Below are 21,303 nucleotides of genomic sequence, written 5' to 3' on the forward strand. Positions count from 1 at the left end.
TAGCAAAAACAGGTGGTAAGGCTGGGTCCCTGTTGTCATTCAGGTCTCAGCATTAAGTCAACACAGACAGAGACTCCCTCCAGTCACCCTCTGGGCACTGATGCTTTGCCATATTATCTCACACAGTGGTTTTCATTGTGTGCAATGCTTGTGTCGACCTGACTTCCAGCTTCCTCTCCAGGAGAGCGGACACCATGATTTATTGTTCATTCCTGTGTCCCTGGCACCAAGGAAAGCATCTACACAAAGTGGAGGCACTGCAAGTATTTTAAGGACCAATGAATGGATGGATGGAGCCGGTGGTGCACTAACACGTCGTGGATGCACAGTGATGTGAGCCTGACTGAGGCAGAGTGCTCCACCACTGTTCACCACAGTAGGGAGCCTTGGCATCCTGCAGGATACTTATTAACCAGTGCGGGTCACACCTTTCCAAACGCTCTCGATCCACCTTTAGAGGTCTCAGCTAATGCTGCCAGAGCCCTCCTTGGGGTATTTATGCACAGTAAAATACTGCAAACGTCTTCCACCAAACAGAATCAGAGGGGAATATATGAGGAGAGAGTCCGTGAGTACATCAGGTAAGTGTTCCCGCTACTCACGCACTCTGGGAACGAGGCGGCATGTTCTAGAGGAGGACCTGCTGCTTAGACGTTTTTTCAGTATTTTCTAAGCTCCACATACAGGCTGTTTCTCCTGGAAATTACTTGCCCATCCAGTCTAGGATGGCAAGCAAACCCCAGGGAAGACTGGCTGAGCTAAGGCTGCTGCCTAACTCTGGAGGAGAGCAACGGGAAAAGGAATAAGGTAGCAGGCAAGTGGGTGTAGGGAGCCTGAGGCCAAGACGCATCAAGATCTAATTTGACTGCTGCGCTTGCAAACTCAATCACGACACACTTGAGGCACTCAGCGTGAGACCAGGGTAACATGTACAAAATGATGTTTATTAAATCCATCTTGCAAACAGACAACATGAAAGATTTTTTGTTTGGGAGCTCATTCAGAGTTGAGAGTTGCAATGGCTTCCTGTCATTAAATCTCAGACACAGGAAAACAGAGCATAAATGATGACCATGAATCTTCATCTCATAAAGGGCAGAAAAACTGGTTAAAACCACTACAGCGATCTCTGCAATACATTGGATGGCTAACACACCTAGAAACACCCACAGAAGCTCTATGTGTATGATCAGAAATATGTACTGAACAAATACCACCTGTGCACAAAGGGAAAGTCATCCACTGCTAACACTCACTAGCAGCTGAGTACCCTGAGCCTGTACTGACACTCCTGTTCTCAGCCCGAGAGCTCATATACTAAACTGATGACTGCTCTCTTCCTCAGATGTGGAAAAGGCATTTAAAACCTATATATCATTAACCTTGTAAACTAAAAAAGCAAACCCAAGCATGATCGATTACTCTGCCTAGATCAATAAATACTAGATTCAAGTGCATGCTGAGTGTACTTGCAAGGACAGAAGCCATCAGTTAAATAAATCATGCCATTACCTACTGAATTTCCACTTGCTAATGCACATTAGTCAATTTGTAGATTTTATTTGACAAATACACAGATATTATTTTTCCATTCAAATTTCTAATTTGATCTCCTTTGGATTTTTTCTTCTCTCATTCCCTTAAAACGATGAAAATAAAACAATTTTGAAGCAAAATGTCCAAGTCACAGCCATCCAGAGCACCATGCTAGATTTATTTCAGATGTTTACCCAGCAGGGAAATGCCATCGGAGTTTAGATGAGCCTAGGGGGCTTCCTCCGTGGACAGCTTCACCTGAGCCTCTTCCTGCCATGCCAGAAGTCGTGGGCTCTCACCTGGAGACTTCACCAGCAAACTTTTCAAAGGGCCAGGAGGAGCCTTCCCTCTTTGTGTGTGGGGGGGCGGGGGTGTGTGAGGGAGGCCAACAACTACAAACAAGAGGACAGGAATCCAAGGTGAATAAAACACCCACAGACCAAGAGGCAGCAAGGTTGAGGACATAGCACAGGACCAAGGCCTGCTGCCCCAAATAGCATCTTGAGCCCTCACATGTTTGAAATTCCAGACATGTCTTTCATCACAGGGAATAATCATTCCTCCAGAAAGTCCTGCCCACATGCCCTAACTGAAGCACGGGCACATTCCATCGGCCATGGTTCTCTGCTCTTCAGGCAAATTGAGTCTCCCTTCCCGGTGCAGCTTTTCCTGGAAACCACAACACTCACAAACACAGGCCATTCTGGATTCGAGTCCCGCTGCTCCCAGAGCTCAGTGGCATAGGAGCCCTGCCCACCACAGATCATTTTGTCCTGAATCACTTCCAGTCTCCTTTCCCATCGGGACTGCTTGTTGCTTGGTTTGAAGGAAACACCCCAACCCCCGGCCCTTGGAAAGGAACAGTGCAAGATCCTACGTGCAAATACTTGCAAAGGATTTTGTGAAACAATATACATTTTAAAAATTCAAGTCAAATCCAGGTATACAGACTCTTGCGTTGGTGCCCAGACCCTTAACACCCACGACGGGAAATTGATCCGTTTCTGAAACGAGAGAGGGGTGAAGGCAGCAGCTCCTCCCGCAGAGGTGAATTCCTGGGGCTTGGGAGGAAGCCCAAGAGGAAAATGCTGAGGCTTCATGAAAGACAGGACTGCTGCCTCCTGGGGGCCTCCTGGGACGGAAGCCAAGGCCTTTGTGTGAGCAGCACACAGGATCTGGATGCAGGTGAGGACAGACTCCCGGGCACCGGCGGGGCAGCACTTTCCCAGGAACTCTGAGAAGCTACAGCAAGGAAGGCACGTGGCAGGGCTTCCTCTCAGCCACATGCGGGAGGGGGTGCAGGTGCCGCTCTACCACCTCTGCGCCCCTAAGCTTCTGCATCACAGGGAGCCTAGGGGGAGCTACAAAGGGCAGCACATTCCTGAGGTTTGGTGTGGGGTCCACAGCGATGCTAGGAGCAGTGGGATGTATGCTTGGGCACCTCAGGTAGCTCGAGATCCAAAAGACCCGGAGATGAGGCTGTGAGTCTGGGGGGCCAGGCCCGAGGTCTGGAAGTGAACAGCAGGCAGTTGGGTCTGTGTGGCTATCAAGAGCTGGTCACAGTGCCCATCCTGAAGAGGTCTGTATCAAGGGATTCCCCCTAGGGCATTTAGACCAGGCCTGGCCCACAGTAGAACCCCCTGGTGGCCCATGGGATGGTCCTCATCCAGGTTGCAAAGCAGCAGCTGGAAGTCTTGGCAGTGGTGGCTTAGCTGAGAGATGCACAATTCAGCTCCGAGTCCTCCTGGCTGTCTCCTGCCACCTCCTCCAGGCCATCGGGGCTGTCAGTGATGTTGGGCTCACTGGAGCACTGCCGGTGTGGCGGGGGGAAGCTGGGTGGCAGGAGCAGGCACTTGTCCTCACTGCCAGCCTCCTCCCCTAAGCCCGAGTGCATCATGGTTGCCATGGCCAGCAGCTGGATGTCCGAGTGGGCATTGGCCACTGTGTGCCGCCGGACACTGCCACACTTCTCCAGGTAGGCCTCGCCTTCCTGCTCCGTCAGTGGGGTCAGGGCCATCTCATTCAGGGGCCGGCTGGCTGTGGTCATCGGGGAGCCATAGTTCAGGAGAGTCACCTTGGGCCGGACCCGGGAGTGCCGCCTGGCTGCAAGAGGAAAAACCAGCAGAGGCTATGACTGGGAAAGGGAGAGGTGGTCTAAGCTCCTAGTCCCTCAGGGAGAAGGGAAGGCATCCCAGTCCTTAGGAGCAGCGTTAGGTGTGGTCCTGCTGGAATGCGGTGGGGGGGGGGTGGAACTTGATGATGGCCAAATGCATCTGTAGCAATCTTACCTGTTGATACCAGACCCTGCCCCTGCCCACCCTCCCCCCCATATTAGGTGCTCACCAAAGACTTGCCTCAATAGATTAGGCTCAAGGAGTGCCCCCTCTTTCCCAGCTGCTGCCTGAACTTCAGTGGGTTTTTCCCTAAATTCCCTTTCAACCAATCTCCTCTGAAGATCTGAGCATTGACTGGGGTTGGCTCCAAAGAAGGCCTTGGGCCCCTTTCAGGATGTAGCCACTGCTGTGCCAACAGAGGACGTGGGTGAGGCCTCGTAAGCTTCAGTCTGGAGGAAGACAGCTGAGCCATCACAGCCCAGGCAGTCGGACCCTCCTCCAAGTCCTACTGAACATCAACTACCACAAGGCCGCTCCTCTCCTTCCAGGTTAACGGTCTGAGATGTGCGTGCAGTTCAAGTCAGTTTTCCTGGATTCAAACAGCTTTCAGCACCATCAGAGAAATGGCTAGTCTCCATGGATGACCCCAAGGAGCCAGACACAAACAGGAGGCCTAGAATCATTCTATAACTGCAGCTTGTCGAGCTCTTGCTGTGTTCCAGAAACTGTGCTAAACTTTGACATGCATCTTTTGAGTCCTCCTAAAAACTGAACTTACATCAGGATGCATGCTCTGCTCCCACTTCACAGATGAGAAAACTGAGGGCCATAGGTAATAACTTACCCAAGGTCACCTAGCTAGAAAGTGGCAGAGCTAGGGTTCAAACAAGATCGGCCTCCCAGGAAAGCCTCCCTCTTCCCAGCTGGCCTTGCAAAGCACACTGATAACTCCCCGAGGTGAACCTCTTCAGGGGAGGACAAGCGAAGTGCATGGGACTCAAAGGCCAGGGAAAGCATCTCCCTCTGGGGAAGATCAGGAAACTTGCCAGGGAGGATGCACATTGGAGACGCACCCTCAGGGTGGTGGAACTCCCAGAAGGGGGCAGGGATCGACAGCACTCGGAGCAATGGAACAGCCTGAGAAAGTTGCTGGGATGCGGCACCCCAGGCCACAGCCTGGCTGGAACGCAGAGTCCCTGAAATGACAGGGAGGAACTACAGCAGGCAGCATGAGGGCCCTTGAATGCCAAGTGGAAGCATCTGTGATGCATCACACAGGGCACGGGCATGGCAGGGCCTGCGAGGGGCACAGGTAACACTGCAGGCCATAGGGCAGGATGGGTTGGAGCCACAGAGGTCAACTGTAAGGGAAGCTGGGGAGAGGGCTCTGGCATTATTTGCTAGAATAAATATGGTTGCATGCAAGAAACAGAAATGAACGGGAACATCAGAGTCAAGGAGAGAGGTGATCAGGACAGCAACCAGAGTTGTACTGGTGGTGAAAGGGAGGCGAGGAAGAAGACTGCCAGAGATGCCAGAGAGAACCCAGCAAAGGGGAAGGCATGGGAGCTGTCAGAGGGTGATGGGCACAGCGCCGGGGGACAGAACAAGGCAGGGGCAAAAGCAGACTTGGGGAAGGGGCTAAGGATGGAGAGGGAGCAGCTTGAGCGTCCCAGAGCTCGGCTCTGGCCACATGGAGTCTGGGACCCCAGGGCCTCCATGGGCAACCCTCTGCAGGCAGGTGGTCTGCAAGTATGATGCGGGTGAGGCATTTCCATCCAAAAATAGGGATTTGGCTACTTTCAAAGAATACTGAAGGATTTAGAAAATGTTCACAGGGGCCAGCACTGTGGCATAGTGGGTTAGGCTGCCACCTGCAGTGCTAGCATCCCATATGGGCGCCGGTTCGAGTCCCGGCTGCTCCACTTCCACTCCAGCTCTCTGCTATGGCAGGGAAAGCAGTAGAAGATGGCCCAAATCCTTGGGCCCCTGCACCCATGTGGGAGACCCAGAAGAAGCTCCTGAGTCCTGGCTTCGGATCAGCGCAGCTCCGGCCATTGCGGCCAACTGGGGAGTGAACCATCGGATGGAAGACCTCTCTCTCTCTCTTTCTCTCTCTCTCTCTCTCTCTCTCTCTGCCTCTCCTCTCTCTTTGTAACTCTTTCAAATAAAAAATTAAATCTTTTTAAAAACGTTCACAATATATTTGGTGACTAAAGCAGAATATAACCAATATGATTCTTTTTTCTTCCCTTTTTAAGCACAACTGGAGTTATCCTGGGTGTCGTGCTCACACACAGCATGAAGGGAGAAACAGTATGCATCAAAGTATCAGTCATAGCTGCTTCTAGCTAAAAGGATTAACAATGACTTAAAACATTTCTGGGGCCACTGTCTGCAACGCTGGCATCCCATATGGGTACCAGTTCATGGCGCAGCTGCTCCACTCCCAATCCAGCTCCCTGCTAACAGCCTGGGAAAGCAGCAGAGGATGGCCCAAGTGCTTGCACCTCTGCCATTCACATGGGAGACCCCAAAGAAGCTTCTGGCTCCTGGTTCTGCCCTGGTTGTTGTGGCCACTTGGGGAGTAAGCCAGACGATGGAAGAAGACCTCTTTCTCTGTCTCTCCCTCTCTCTGTAATTCTGACTTTCAGATAAACAAACTTTTAAACATTTTCTTCTTTTTAATATTTTCAAACTTTGATTCTGTGTGTATGCATTTCTTTTTTTAAATTTAGTCAAATTTTTAAAGATTGTTATTTATTTGAAAAGCAGAGGAAGGGAAGGAGGGTAGGAGAGAGCAGGAGAGGGAGGAGGCAACTTCTGGTTCCCACCCCACATACCCACTCCAGTCAGCACCAGACCAGGTTGGAAATCAGGAATCTGGAAGCCAATCTGGGTCTCCCAGGTAGGCAGCGGGGACCCGAGTAGTCAAGACACCACTGTGGCCTCCCTGGATGCATATTAGCTTGAAGCTAGAATCAGAAGGGGAGCTGGGACGTGAACTCTGACCTCCAATGCAGGATGTGCCAAATACCTGTCTCCATGCATTTCTTTTGTAATGACAAAATGTGGGAGGTTAGGAAAATTACAGAGTCACCTGGACTTGGGTAATGGCTAGAGTGAATGTGACCCCTTCACAAATTAGGGTAGTGCTCAAGGACTAAATAATTTCATATATACTTGAGTGTAGGAGTGGATAAAATGAGAGGAGTCACAGAAAATGTCAATGAAAGTTCCAACAGCTAACACATAGGCCAGTAGTTAAGAGTATCAGGCACCCTTCTGAGCGTGTTGCTACGATGAACTAATTAAATCCCGGCACCCCAATGAGATGTAGGTCCTGTTCTCATTAGTGCCATCTCACAGGTAGGAAACTAAACAGGAGGCAGAGAAGGAGCGTGGGCATCAGCACCAGCAGCCGGGTGTCCAACCAGTGAGTCCTGCTGCCTCTAGGGGAGGAAGGACGCTCTGGGGGCAGGGGCAGGGAGGCCAAGGCCAGGGAGGAAGCAGAGCACCCCTGCAGTGTGGGTCCTGTGGGGCAGCAGGTTAGGTAGCTGCTTGGGTTGCCCACATCCACAGCCCAGTACTGGTTTGAGTCCCAGCTACTCCACTTTCCTGCTAATGTGCCTGGGGTGCAGCAGATGATGGCCCAGGCACCTGGCTTCTGGTGACCCTCGTGGGAGACCAGAGTCTGGGACCACTCCAAGCATGTTGCCCTCAGGCCCACTGAAGTCGCCCACCTATGCCACTCTTGAGGCAATGTTGCCTCTTCTCCCACTCAGGCATAGCATCTGCGTCAGCAGACGGATGCAGACCACAGCAAGGCGGAGGAAAAGACAGTGAAGCTGGTGCTGAAGGCATGGCGGTGCCCAGAACACGCCCACGGGGGCTTTGGAATGGAGGGGGCAGTTCTCCTAGAGGCCTCCTCTCCACCACACACACCTCTCCCCAGCCTTCACCTGTCACTGCTTCCTGTCATGTCCTTCCTGGCACCCTCACCCACAGGCCAGGGCAGGGCAGGGCAGTGGGGAGCAACAGGGAAGGGCCTGATGGGGTCACTGCCCCCACCCTGCTCTGATGGGATCGGATGACCCAGTCTGTAAGGAAGAGCGCAGGGTGTGGCTCATAAATCAGCCTTAGTGCCACTCCAGCTCAGTCTCTGACTTTCCCAGTGATCCGGAGGCCCCTGCACACACACATCGGCGCTTCCAGAGCTCAAGCTCCTGGTGGGTATCATGGGGAGGCCTGCCTGTGTCCACTTGCTCAGCTTGTAGCTGGAGTGGGGTATGTGTGTATGTGTGTAAACTGATCACAAGAGACTGTAATTCTCACCCTCGTGACCCACTATCTGAGACCACTGACTCAGAACCCAGCAAGCTATCTGGTGGTAATACTTTTTCTAAACCAAATGTTAATGTGCAGAACTAAACTAAAAGTTTACAATGTGCTCTGGTCCGTAGTCTTGCTGTTCAGTCCCCATCTCCCTCTGATACCAGCAGGACTGGTCTCATTATCCCCACTGCACCAATGGCAAAGATCATGGCTCAGCCCCAACTCTTAGATTCCGAATGGCAGTGCCCAAGCTTTCCCCATTACGTGTTGCCATGTTATAGGGCACCACTGCTGCTCTTGGAACCCACCAACCCTCTGAAGTTAAAGAACAACAGACCCCATGCCCAAAAAGGCTGCCGTTTGTCCAGAGCCTGGGTGTTTGGCCTCTCTTTGAGGAGCAACCAAGAGGAAGACTCTGTGCTGGGAGCATAGAGGGTCTTTGGAAGGCAGCTATGCTCACCACTATACCACCAACGGGTACCATAGAGGGTCTTTGAAGTACAGGCTCTTGTCCCCTCTAAGCCACGCATTTCTCTAATGTTCCCACGTTCTTAGAATAACCATGCATTACCTTTATGATTACAAAAATCAATAACTATAAAACAGAAGCACTGTAAGAGTTCAAAGCAGCAAGGACCCCGTTCAAGGGCAATTCTTTAAAAAGAAATGCCCTTGGAAACAATTGCTCATCCACTGCTGTTACAAGCAAGTGTTTTAGATTGGCTGCTGGGGCCAGCCTAGCAGAAGCCTGCACTGCACCTGTTCAGTGAGCAGTTGCTACGTGCGGATCTCTGTGCTACTAAATACCTACCCACCAGGGGGTGGGGACATGGTTTGTGCAGAGGGCAGAATAGTGAGGGGCAGAGAAGTTTCATCATTAAATCCTGTTTTATGGGAGCATGGGGGATCTCTCTATTTGAGGAGGGGTATCTGGAAAGAGGCACTATTCCTGTCAGCTTTTGCAGTATGGCTAATCCACTGGACAGGGAGCTATAGGCAACACGGGCTACCTGCCCAGGAAGAGGAAAGAGTTGGAGCTAGGGCTGGGTCCACAGAGGACACAGAGTTCAGTTGTGGGGTTGGGTGGCAGGCGGAGTGCAGGTGCCAGCACCAGAGAAGGGGGCTCTTGATGGCGCCTGCCTCACCTTCAACAAGGACATCCTCCTTGAGTGACTATATGCAGGCCGCTGCACCGGCTCTGAGCGGAGAAATGTCCCTTTGAGCTGGGGCCTGGCATAGGGGCTGAGCCCAGCACACAGGCATAAGAGCGTGCATGGACAGGTCTACACTCTGAGCAGCAACCACCGACTGTGGGTCAGCTCCCGTGCCAAAGGGGAGGTGGCTTCCCTGACAAGCTCTTTCTGACCAGTTCTACAGAAGGGGAGCCTGACCTTGAGATGTTAAAATCACTTTATGGTTATGGTTAGTGATGAAACTCAGGACTGGAGCTCAGGGCTGACTGCACACAGTAACTGGCAGGGCAAGGTCAGCACAGCCAGTGTCAGGGCCGAGCTGCAGGCAAGAGCACCCTGGGAATTCAGAGGAGGACGAGAGGTCACAGACGGGGGCAGCTCAGATGGGCCAGGCTCCCTAGCAGTGGCTTACAGGCTGAGCCCAGACTCGCCATTCATTCACTCACAGGCTAGGTCCTGGGACCCACAGGGAGTGACAGGCTCCCTGCCTCCAAGGAACTCTTAGCTTAAGGGGAAGACTGGATCAGGCCATGGTGCCGCAGGGCGATAAGAGCCAGGATGGGGCCCAGGGAGGGAGAGCAGGGAGCACTCAACAGCCCCAGCCCCAGCCCAGAAGATCCCAGAGGGGCAGAAGAGGGCCCTCTAATGGGCCAGTAACAGCAGGGAGCGGAACAGCCTGGCCTGCTCTGCTGCTTCCTCCTGCTATCCCCTAATGGGCCTAGGCTCTTCCTTCTGCTTTCTGGGAGGACTGTTTTGTTTCCCAAGACAGGGCGTGGGCAGGGCGGAGACAACAGGGGCCTGACCCTGCTTCCTCAATGAGCTCATGCCAGAGCCCAGAGCTGACCCGCAGACAAGTGTGCCAGCCGCGTCCCGACCAGGGTTGGCCGGGTCCCTGGGGAGGCCTCAAAACCAAACTCGAGGCCTGGGGCTGACAGGCAGCCTCCCACATGCCAGCTTCTTGCTCCTCTCCTCCTCTCCTCCTCTGCCTCCTCTTCCTCCATCTTCTCCTCTTCCTCCTTTTTCTTTGCAAGAGGGAAGGCAGGACCCTGGCACCCAGGGGCAGACATCTTCCTGCTGAGTGAGTGATTCTTGGCTACATTCTGGAACCTAAAACCTGGGCCTTGCCTTGCTGTGCTGCTGCTCCAGCTGAGAGTGGGCCCCAACTCCAGACCACCTCTTCTTCCCACCTCCCCCTCTCCCTCCCCCTCCTCCTTCACATGGGGTGGGGCTGCAGGAGCCTGTATTCCTTCCTCCCTCCCCAGGCACCCTGCTGAGCCCTGGCATCCATCCGCCAGCACAGGAGCCAGCTCCTTTCAAACCCCTGGACAGAAAGTAGCAAAAGCCTGGTCCTTTGTTAGGGACTGTGTTCCCAGGCCTTTGATCTCCCAGGGCTCAACCATAAAGCAGCCATTGTGACCTCTGCACACCACGCCCTTTGTGGCTCAGCACCTGAGAGCCCAAGAACAGGCACAGCTTCCCGATGCCCAGCGCCTCCCCGGGGAACACCACGCAGAGAGGGAGGGGTGTGGGAGCCGGCCAGCCCGCTGAGCACAGAGCTGAGACTGGGGGCTTGAGGCTGGCCTTTGCTGAATCCTTTGTCAACTTCACTGTCCTCTTCCTCACCCCACACTGCTAAGCTGGTAGAAAAGTGAGGCCCCGGGGCCGGCGCTGAGGCGCAGCGGGTAAAGCTTTCACCTGTGACACTAGCATCCCATATGGGCACCGGTTTGAGACCCAGCCACTCCACTTCCCATTCAGCTCCCTACTAATGTGCCTGGGAAAGCAAGATGGCCACGTGCTTGGGCCCCTGCACCCACATGGGAGACCCTGAAGAAGCTTGGCCGTTACGGCCATTTGGGGAGTGAACCAGTGCGTGGAAGATCTCTCTCTCTCTCTCTCTCTCTCTCCTTCTCTGTCTCTCCTTCTCTCTGTGTAACTCAGACTTTCAAATAAAATAAATAAATTTTAAAATACAAAATGGAAAGGAAAGTGAGGCCCCACACAGCCTGGGCCTCAGATGATCCCCCTGTGTCTCTGAAGCAAGCCTCCCTGGGTGGCCTGGGTGGCAGGAAGCCCTCCCAGACAGAGGCAGCACAGAGAGCCCCAGCAATGCATCGTGTCCCTGGCTCAGAGCCCCAGGGACATTTCTTAAGGACCCTCAGAGAGCATCCTAGGGCTGCACGAGGATGGAAGGGACCCAGGCATTCAAGGAGGTAGCTCTGGAGCCCACGGCTCCGCTGCCCTTGACCACCCCCTGCTGCGGCCCGAGGAAGCCAAGGCTGAGCCCCGCCCCTGGGACGGGTGGCTCTGCAGTTCACAGCAGCCGTGTGTCTCCCCAACAGGCGGGCTGCACGTCGGACCCCTGGCCATGAGGGGCAGCGGGAGACCAGAGAGTCCTGCTCACCCCCAGGAAGAGCACCACGGTGGCCACTGTGGCTTTTTAGTCTCAGAGGTTTGGGATGAGCTGCTTGACCCGGGGTCCCCCTGGGAGGGACAGCCCCACCTCCTCTGTGTGCCTTTAGCTAAGTCACCTCCTACATGAGTAGGGCTGCAGACAGAACAGGGCGGGAAGCAAAGACAGCAGTCCTGGCTGCAGCAGCCCAGTGACCTGTACGATGGGAACAGCAGGGCCAGTTCCATGGCACAGCATCAGCCCACCACGCATGTGCAGGATGTGGTCTGCACCCAGTGGCTTCCCTTGCTGTTGGCTGCTTGGCAACCCCTCAGTTCTTAAAAGGAACTTACTCACTCACCATCCTCCAAATTTTCCCACAGGTCCTTCCCTTCCCTTCTCTCCCTTGTTAACTCAGCTAACTTTTATTCATCCTGCAGTTGCCAGCACAAACATCACCTCCTCCAGGGAGCCCTCCCTGATTTCCTGGTCTAAATAGCATCTCCCTCCACGGGCTCCATGGTCCCTGTATTCCCCCTCTCAGGGCATCTGTACAGAAATGAGTCACTGCTGTGTTTGTGACTTCCTCACTGGAGCGTGTGTGCCAGGGGGCAGGGGGAGCTCTGGTTTTGTTCACAGACACATCTGCAGTGCTGGGTCAGGCTCTCAGGACACGTTGGCTGGAATAATCATAATTTTAAAAATTAGTGCAAACAGGGCAATGCCCTTCTCCCTCCCCTCCATGCAAGAACAAAAGCTCAGGCCTCAGCTTTAGCATTTGAGAAAAATGCAGGTTAGCCCTCTTTTGGCTGGGAGCCAAAAGGGATCTCTGCTTAGCGTGAACAAACTTCCAGACCCTCTCAGGGGAGTGTGGGAGACGGCAGAAGCTCCCCCCACCCCGCAGGATTGCTGTGCTGGAGGCTAATTAAGCAGCAGGTGTGGGAAAGCTCTCTGCTCTCCCTCTATTGACCTTAAAGCAGGACAGACTGCCAAAGAGAGAAGAATCCATCCTGTGCCCTCCGCCAAGGAGAACGCTGACAGCTTGGGGGCCTGAGCAACGGCAGCGGCACCAGAGCACACTGCGTTAACAGAGCAGCTTTCCCTGTCAGCTGCCGCACCCCAAGTTGCCTCCCCTCGAGCCCAGTCTTCTTCGTTTGTCCTGTCACTCCTCTAAAAATGTCTTCTGGGGTCAGCATTGTGGCACAACAGGCTAAGCTACCATGTACTAGGCCACCAGCATCCCACAGGAGCAATGGTACAAGTGCCAGCTGTCCCACTTAGGATCCAGCTCCTGGCTAATGTACCTAGGAACGCAGCAGAGGATGGAGCAGAGTTCCTGCCACCCTCCCACGTGGAGACCTGGATGATGCTCCTGGCTCCCGGTTTTGGCCTGGTTCAGTTCTGGCTGTTGTGGCCATCTGGGGAATAAATCAGCAGATGGATGATCTTGATCTCGATCTCTCTCTCTCTCTCTCTCTCGTTCTCTCTGGTTCTGCCTTTCAAATAAATCTTTAAATAAAACACAAACAACATGGGGCTGGTGCTGTGGCATAGCAGGTAAAGCTGCTGCCTACAGTGCCCACATCCCATATGGGCGCTGGTTTGAGTCCCGGCTGCTCCACTTCCCATCCAGCTCTCTGCTATGGCCTGGGAAAGCAGTGGAGGATGGCCCAAGTGCTTGGGCCCCTGCACCCACATGGGAGACTCGGAAGAGGCTCCTGGCTCCTGGTTTTGGATTGGTGCACCTCCAGCTGTTGCTGCCATCTGGGGAGTGAACCAGCAGATGGAAGACCTCTCTCTCTCTCTGCCTCTTCCTTCTCTCTCTCTGTAACTCTATCAAATAAAAAATAAATATTAAAAAAAAACCCACTAACATCCTGTTCTTTGTTGAAGATGCTAGAAGTGGAACTGCGCATTTCCTGGCTGTGTGTCTGAAATATCCACAATGATGACCTTTTGCTTGTTTCCCCTTATTAATCCGTGACCGGGGTCTCGGCCAAGCAGAAGCTTATGAAGGTGGAAGATGGATTACCTTCCTTCTGCACTGGTGTGAGGCCCGGACAGTGGTGAAGCCCCTGTTCGGCCCAGCTAGCCTGCTGGCATCCTGATGTCCCCCCCAACTCCCACCCCCTAAAGTGCTCTGTGGGCCAGGCTGGAAGCAGGAAGGTGGGCTCCATGGAGACGGCAGAATATAGCACCCAGCTCAGGGCTGGGGAGGACAGGGGACTGCTTCCCCTCCTCCCTCGGCCATGCCCATGCAGTATCAATTCAACCCTGGCTCCTTCCAGTTCCTTTGGGGGCTGGGGGAGGGGATGATTGAGTGAGCAAGGCAGGGAAGAAGCCAGAAACTGGCAGGCGGCAGCAGGCTGGGGGCAGTACCCTCGGATCTGTGGTGGCTGTGGTTAAACTGGTGTCTCCAAAGAAACATGACCAGTGCTGTGAAAACTGCCAGGACAATGGCCCTGCCTTTATTTCTGTGGTATGGTACAGAGGCCCGGGGAAGGGCAGGAACCCCACTGGAGGCTGCCCCTTCCCCCTCTCTCTTTGAAGCTCAGCTACAACTGCATTCCACCAAGAAGGGCGGCTGCGGGTTCCAAACCCAGGTCACTGGCTCTTGGCTGTGTGCGTCGCCGGGCCTTGCGGGTCCAGCTGCCTGCCATCTATATAACAGACATCTGCCAGGCACCCTTGCAGCTGCTGGGGATGGAGCAGACGGATTTCTCGCACACTGAGGCTTCACGTTTCAGATGGGAGCCGGAAGCAGCTTAGATTCCACGCCGCATCATAAAGCTGTTTTTACCATGACTGCGCTCTAGCAGAGGCTTTTTTTTTTTTATTACCTGCATACTAGAGTATGCAGCCAATTCTAGAACATCTAGACCTTAGTCCCACTGAGAGAAGGAACAGAATCATTTCTAGATTCACCAAGTGCTTAATACAGAGCCTGACACCCACATCTCAGCCACCGAAAAAGGCCCCACCAGGATGTGACCCAAATCCAGAAGCCTTGCGGCACCTCCATCCTCGCAGGGGTGGGGCACCTTGTTTCTGCCAAGGGCCATTTGGATATTTATAACATCATTCGCAGGCCATCCAAAGGGATCCCTTTAAAAATGAGCCTGCTACAGACGTATTGAATTTCAAGTCCAGCCTGTGGTTGCCTTGGCAGGGCCAGACCATGTGATTCTGTGGGCCTCATAGGGCCCACGGGCCAGCGGCTCCCCTTCCCATACAGCAACAAACAGCTGCCTTCCCACTTCAGGCCTGCTTTCAAAGGGAAAGCCAACATGGGGTGGGGGTGGGGCATTTCCACTCAAGCCGGGGCCTGGGGTGGGGGTGTAATAAAACAGTCTCTGGCATCAGGTACAGAAAAATTAATGTCCCAGGCACATGAGAAAGATCAAAGCCACTGATTAAAGATGTGGCTCAGACAAGCACCTGCCCAGAGGCTCCGCAGGGTTCCTGGGGGAGGAATCGCCAAGTGGCGTGGGGGTGGGGGTGGGGGTGGTTACGGTGACACAGGCCAGGAATGTGGTGATTAACAGGCACAGGTTTGCACTGACCCATGTCAGAAGCAAAGGGCTCAGCACGTAACCCGTGCTCAGCAAAACATAGCTGGGGTCCTGGTCCTTATCACAACTTGAGGGCCACGCCCCTTCCTTACCCAGCGTGTGTGCGGGGCCTGAGAAGCCCCGGTCCCCGCTGATGCCGAGAAAGGGAGAAACCACCTGCTTCACCAGCTCCTCCAGCTGCAAGTAACCCTCGCTGGGGCCTGTGGGCTCGTGAACGCTCTGGAAAGAAACATCAGTGATAGGCAAAAGTCAGCCAAAGTCGCCACAGCCAGCACGCTCTCCAGCCACCAAGCCCGATTCCCCTCCTACGAGGTATAAGGCAGCGATTCCAGCAGGCAGCGGCCTCGTGGTCAGAACAAGCAACTGAGGCCTGGAGCCCTGGTCGCCATCATGGCCATGGGGACTGGAACTGTGCCTGGGAAACGTGCCGGCAGCCGCCCCCGCAGGGCCCTGCCACGGCGCTGTGACTGGGGTTGCCCCAGCTCCAGCTCCAAGCTTGAGCTCTGATTGGTCTCACTGCTAAGATCCCACCCCACACTCATAGTGACCACCTTCCACGCAGCATGCAGGCACTCTGCACAGGCACTTGGCAAGAATTCATGCACAGAGGCCTCCTAGCCGCCAAGCAGGGGCTGTTCTCCTAACCCTTCTGCGGATGAGGATACAAAGACCCACATAGCTTAAGTAACCAACCTGGGACAACACAGCCAGCGAATGGCAATAGCCCTGGACTGCAGCCCAGCCTAGCTGGCTCTGAGCCCACCTTCCTTCTACTTGCTAACAGGCCAGGGGTGGGGGAGGGAGGGAAGAATACAGAAAGGTCCAGAATAGCAGGACAAAGGGAGAGCCATTCATTCCCATGACAGCAGTCAAAACCAAAGAGGAACCAGAAGACTCCTGGGGAACTCAGCTGCTCTGGGGGAAAGGCCCTGAAGGTCTGCTGTCATGTCGAGGGCCACCAGGCAGCAGAGGCCACCTGGCCAAGGAGAGGGGCACCAGCAGGGACAACACTGGGCTCTGTGTCACATCACATTCTCAGATCGGAGTGTATCTTTGGGTTTGTATCTATGGGTTTCCACCAAAGCAGTGAAACATCTCCATTGTATTGTGGTGTTGGGGGGAGTTGCTGGGGAGATGGTGGGATGAAGAAGTGGATAAGGCTGAGTTGTGCAGGTTGGGGAACCCTGGATCACGCATACCCTCCCCAGGACACAGGCTCTTTGGTGGCCCCCTGTCCACTGAACCCTGCAGAGAAAGGGGTGGTTGGGGATGGTAGGAGAGAGACAGGAATAAAGGAGGCAGGAGAGGGGCTGGAAGAGAAAAGATGCAGAGAAAGCGAGTGGGTCTAATAGCCCCCGCATGGCACAGAGGCATGACATAGGTCTCCACGGCCTCCCTCCAATTCTGCTTGGGCTGAGAGGAAACCTCAGAGAAGTGAACACTGGGGATAACAGTCAGCAAGCCGCTGGCTCCGGAAGGTCCGCTCCCATCAGTGCAAACAGAAGGGGTCCCCACGGCAGCAGCAGGAGAAAGGGGGAGCCTGATTCATGCTCCCCAGGAACCACACCAGGCCTCAAAAGCAGAGCAGTTTCAGCCACAAAACCACCTTCACTTGGCTTCAAAGTCCAGGAAACTTGGCTTCTCATTTCTGTCTTTGACAGTTCTCACCTGGCTTCTCCCCAAACCTCTGTACCCCGTAGTTCCCGAGCACTGAGCAGCAGATGTGACAAGAGACAGAGACTTGGTGACAGGTGGGAAGAAAACGGGTAAGGAGCACATGAGTTGGAGCTTGATGGTCTCCCAGCAAGGGCCACTGCACGCTCAGCCTGCATGGAGTCCCCTAGAACATGGCTGCCCTCAGCCTCCACTGGCTGTGGAATCTGTACAGCCCACTGCAAAATGAAAACCATGGGGGCCCTTGTCCAGGAATTATTTAGTACATCAAGACGGCGGTGGGAGAGAATTCAGCCAAGAGTAGAGTGCTCTCTCGGCACGGAATGCCCACCCGGCCAGGCTGGCCAAGATCCCTCTAATGCTCCGTCCTTCGGATGGCTCAGGACCTGTGTGCTCAGGCTGGGAGCAGGCAGATCTTCACTTTGGTTGGAATCTCTTGGCCAGCCTCTGGATGTGACAGCTTGGGGGCAGGAGGATGCAGCCTGTGGTAGGAGCATTTGAGCCCCTGGTGCATCTGGGAAAGGGAAGGGTTGGTTCAGGGGTGTCTGCAAAGAACAAAGGAAAAGGGGAAGAAGAAGTCCGAGAAAGGAGTATTTTCTCAGTACTTGCATCAGCCAGTCCCAGGTCACTGTGGGAGAGTAATTCAGGTCCAAAGGCCTAACTTCCTGCAGTGGGAATGGCCCCCAGCAGTGCTACCTGAAAGCTCTATGCATAGCCAAAGGCTATGGCTGTGAGTGGGGAAAGATGCCTTTGTGACTGCCACACTCTCAGCTTTGGGCATCACAGCGCCTGAGTGAGAACAGGGGCCAGCAAAGTTATTCCCAGGGTGCCAAGTGCTCCCACTCAAGTGGGACCCTCCCAGAGGTGAGGAGGGCATTGCACAGTACCTGGGAGGCTGGAGCGGGGAAGGCAGTCATCATCATGCAAGTAGGAAAGAATGAGGGCTGAAGAAGGGGTCATAAGCCCAGCTCCCTCACAAACCAGCACAGGCGCTGGGCAGCCAGCTCCTCTGAATCTCCCGCTCAGCTGTGGACCGGGAAAAGCAGTGACCAAACACAGGAGGGAGTGTTTCCTGGCCCGACTCCCCAGAAGCTGGCCACAACCAGGGACTTCCCTGCATGATGGTCCCCAACATGGCACTGGAGGCCAGGGCCCTGGGGCAGTCCTACTTAGGCTACTGCTGGACAAGGTTTCACTAACACTTGACTTGGTGCCAAAGACTGTGGTGTGTGTCGAGGGCACACGAGTGCAGAGAAAAATGTTAGGATCTGCCTTGAACTGGAAGGAGGCTTAGGGGCCCTGGAAGACAGTGCTCCAAGCAGAGGGAATGGCGAGCACAGAGGTCCTGCTGGGGCAGGGGCCAAGAAAGCCATGGAAAGGGCAGCCGGCCTCCAGGTGAGGATGGCAAGTTGGGAAGGCAAGAGGCCAGGCTGTCAACTTGAGCAGTTTTCCCAAGCTCAGTGGGGAATCGCCAAGGAGTCTGCAGGTGCCCTGGAGAGCAGGGGACCAGCGCCAGTGAAGGAAGACTCTCCTGGACAGCGGGCTGCCTTGTCGTTCGGAGCTCCAGGCGGGTGATGACAGCTTTCTCGTGGTTGTCAGAGTGTCTGGTTCAGGGCCCAGACACCAGACTACGATACAGGTTGTACCTGGCAGAGACAGCCCCCGTTCCTGTGTCAACAGGTGAGCTCTCACCTGCAGGAAGCCATCAAGTCTCCTCCAGCAAAAGAACAAGCAGAAAATGCAAAGGACCACCTTCCCATCCCTGAAATGTTACAAACAGAACCGGGGGCATGAAAGGCCAGCTCTCCCAATCTTCTAGCACAATCCCAAAGGGCTCATGTCCTAGGTGCCTCCCTTAGGATCCAAGCTCTTATTTGGGTGTCCTAGACATAAGCTGCCATGGACTTTTCTAACTGCCTCCTTCCCTTCCCTCTCATAAGAAATAATACTTGACCTGGCATTCTGGTCAATCATACCCATCCTTATCCATTAGGCAAGACTTCCTGGTCTCTGACGCCAGGTAAGGGGGAATCCATCCAGGAGGGACAGTGCTGGGGCAGGGAGGGTGCTTGGGGGCCCCAGTGCCTGACATTTCATCCCTGCTCTGAGAATAGCATGGAGTCACCAGTAGCCTGACCAATGGCCAGGCCTGGGAAAGTGGCCCTGTACTTGGAGAACTGTGTGCCCTACCCATCGGAAGGGCTTACTAAGGCTTTGCTTGTACTATTTGATCTAGTTCAAGGTCAAGGCTGATGGAGCCAAGGGGAATCATGCAGCCCAAGCTGGACCAATCATAGTATTTCCCCTGGGGAGGAAGAAGCAGATGCTGAGTTCTAATCTCACTACCCCTGACCAGCCGAGGCATGGCAGGCAAGCACAGAAGCTCCTCAGTTTCAGTTTCCACATCTGCAACACAGGAGAAACAACACTGCCCACCCTAAGGTGCCTGCTTGGGTTATCTGTGTAAGAAAACAACACACTTGAAGTCCTGGGTTCCTACCTGGCACACAGACGGAGACTGCCTTGTGTTAGCTCATTGCCCTACTGTTGTCTTAGAACCAGAAGACAACGGACAGCCATCTGGGCCATCCCTTACTGGAAGCACTTGAGCTGCAGGAGACCATGCTGATCCAAAGCAGATGTGCAAGCCAAAGTGCTGAGGACAGTTCTGCAGAGACAGCAAGACCAAGTCCAGGAGAGAGAGGGCAAGGCTGGGAAAGGACACATCAGAGGGAAACAAGGTAGACCAGGTGCAGAAAAGAGGAAGCAAAGGAAAGTGGTGGCTTGGCAGCCTGATGTGGTTTCGTCCCTGCTTGTGATGCCTCAAGAAGTTCATCTGGCTCATGCAAGGCCAAAGTTGTGTCTTGCAAGTCCTGGTTGTGACTTGCAAGTGGTAGCTCCCTGCCATCACCGGAGATGGGTGTCCATTGCCTGAAAGAAGGCCCTAGTTCCTCTCATGCTCCACTATAATCCCAGCACCAAGCTCAGCACCAGGGACCTAACAGGTGCTCAGTAAATGTACATCAAATAAATCAAGGAATGTGGACAAATCAACTAAGGAACACTACATTTTCAAGCTAAGGCACTCTGGTCATTCAATGTTCTCCCCCTCATCTTTCAATGGCAATCTCCTCCTCCTTTGCTTTCCTCCCTTGACCTTGGGAACACGTCTCCACCACAGTCTCACCTGCAGGACGAGCAACATCTGGACAATGGACGAGGGCAGCTTGGACTGGGCCAGTAGCAGCAGGTCACCCAGCTTCACCTTCAACAGAACCAGGTCTCGGAAGCCCAGTAGGGAGATCTGGCGGATGGTCAGCTCCTGACCCTGGAGAGCAGAGGAGAAGGGAGGGGAGGGAAGGAAGGCTGTTAAGTGAGAGCTCACTGGCCCAATCACATTGGGTTCAGGGCAACACGGAGCACCCAGGATGGGTCACATTGAAGTGTCTCCATCACAAGGCCCAGTGGGGGTGGTCAAAGTTGAAGACCCAGCCTCTGTCCTCTAGAACTAAAGCAGTGCTCAAGATAAGATGTGGGACCCAAGCTGTGGCACAGTGAGTTAACTGTTTGCAGTGTTAGCATCCCATGTTGGAAAGCCAGTTCTAGTCCTGGCTACCCAGCTTTCATTCCCAGCTTCCTGCTGATGCACCTGGGAGGGCAGTGGAAGATGGCTTGAGTGCTTGGACCCTTGCTGCCCATGTGGGATACCAGAATGAAGTTCCTGAGACTAGCTTCAGCCAGGCCCAGACCGGTTCTTGCATCTACTTGGAGAGCAGGCCAGCATATCGAATCAATCAATCTCTCTCTCTTTCTGTGTGTGTGTATGTGTGTGTGTATGTCTTTCCCTCTCTCTCTGCCTTTCAAATTAAAAAAGATAAGACATGACTCAACCTGTCTAAATGACCCAAAGATGATACAACATATATATGATGGGGCTGTGCTGTCACAGACGAATATGGGGAGAAACAAAAGGAAAGATCCATCCCAGCTCCCCACATTCATCTGCTAAATATTTCGGCCCTATCGTACATCAGGAAACCAATGGAGAGTGAACCAGTGGATGGAAGATTGATCTCTCTCTCTCTCTCCTTCTGTGTGTGTGTGTGTGTGTGTCTCCCTCACACTCTCTATCTCTCCCTCTTTACAATTCTGCCTTTCAAATAAATAAAATAAATCTTCAAAAAAAAAAAAAAAGCCATACACAATGCAGGCCCTGTAATCTGATTTCACGAGATAACCACACCCACACTTTGAGGTACCACATGCATTTCTCCAGCAAGTACTCTGTGTAAACACTAAAAAAGTTACCAAGGGAGCTAACATCACAATGGGCGCTGTAAATAACTTGTCTTCACTACAAGGCACTTTTACTTGGCTTCATGCTTACACCTCCAAAAAGTCAAGCAGCTGGTATTATCTCTGTCTGATAGATTGATGGATAGGGATGTGGAGAAACCGACACTGGCCTGTTATTCTATGCAGGCCCA

At 53.7% G+C, this 21,303-nt stretch overlaps 1 protein-coding gene across 9 annotated transcripts in view; it reads right to left on the minus strand.

Annotated features, from left to right (window-relative positions):
* Positions 1 to 21,303, minus strand: part of PRR5L (proline rich 5 like) — a 203,472-nt gene that overhangs the window by 31,842 nt on the left and 150,327 nt on the right. For 5 of the 9 annotated variants that reach the window (XR_011387541.1, XM_070071463.1, XM_070071457.1 and 2 more), the window contains 2 exons: positions 20,004 to 20,144; positions 15,235 to 15,361 (listed from right to left, as the gene is read on the minus strand). Coding sequence is in view for 8 of the 9 variants with exons in the window: in XM_070071463.1 (XP_069927564.1) it covers positions 15,235 to 15,361; positions 20,004 to 20,144 (268 nt within the window). In the remaining variant the exon portion in view is untranslated. Of the gene's footprint in view, positions 1 to 923; positions 3,640 to 15,234; positions 15,362 to 20,003; positions 20,145 to 21,303 lie in introns of those variants that run through there. The other 4 variants (XM_051852381.2, XM_070071454.1, XM_051852420.2 and 1 more) reach the window with 1 other exon arrangement.

The sequence above is a fragment of the Oryctolagus cuniculus genome, chromosome 1 (assembly GCF_964237555.1).
Source record: "Oryctolagus cuniculus chromosome 1, mOryCun1.1, whole genome shotgun sequence".
Taxonomy (NCBI): Eukaryota; Metazoa; Chordata; class Mammalia; order Lagomorpha; family Leporidae; genus Oryctolagus; species Oryctolagus cuniculus.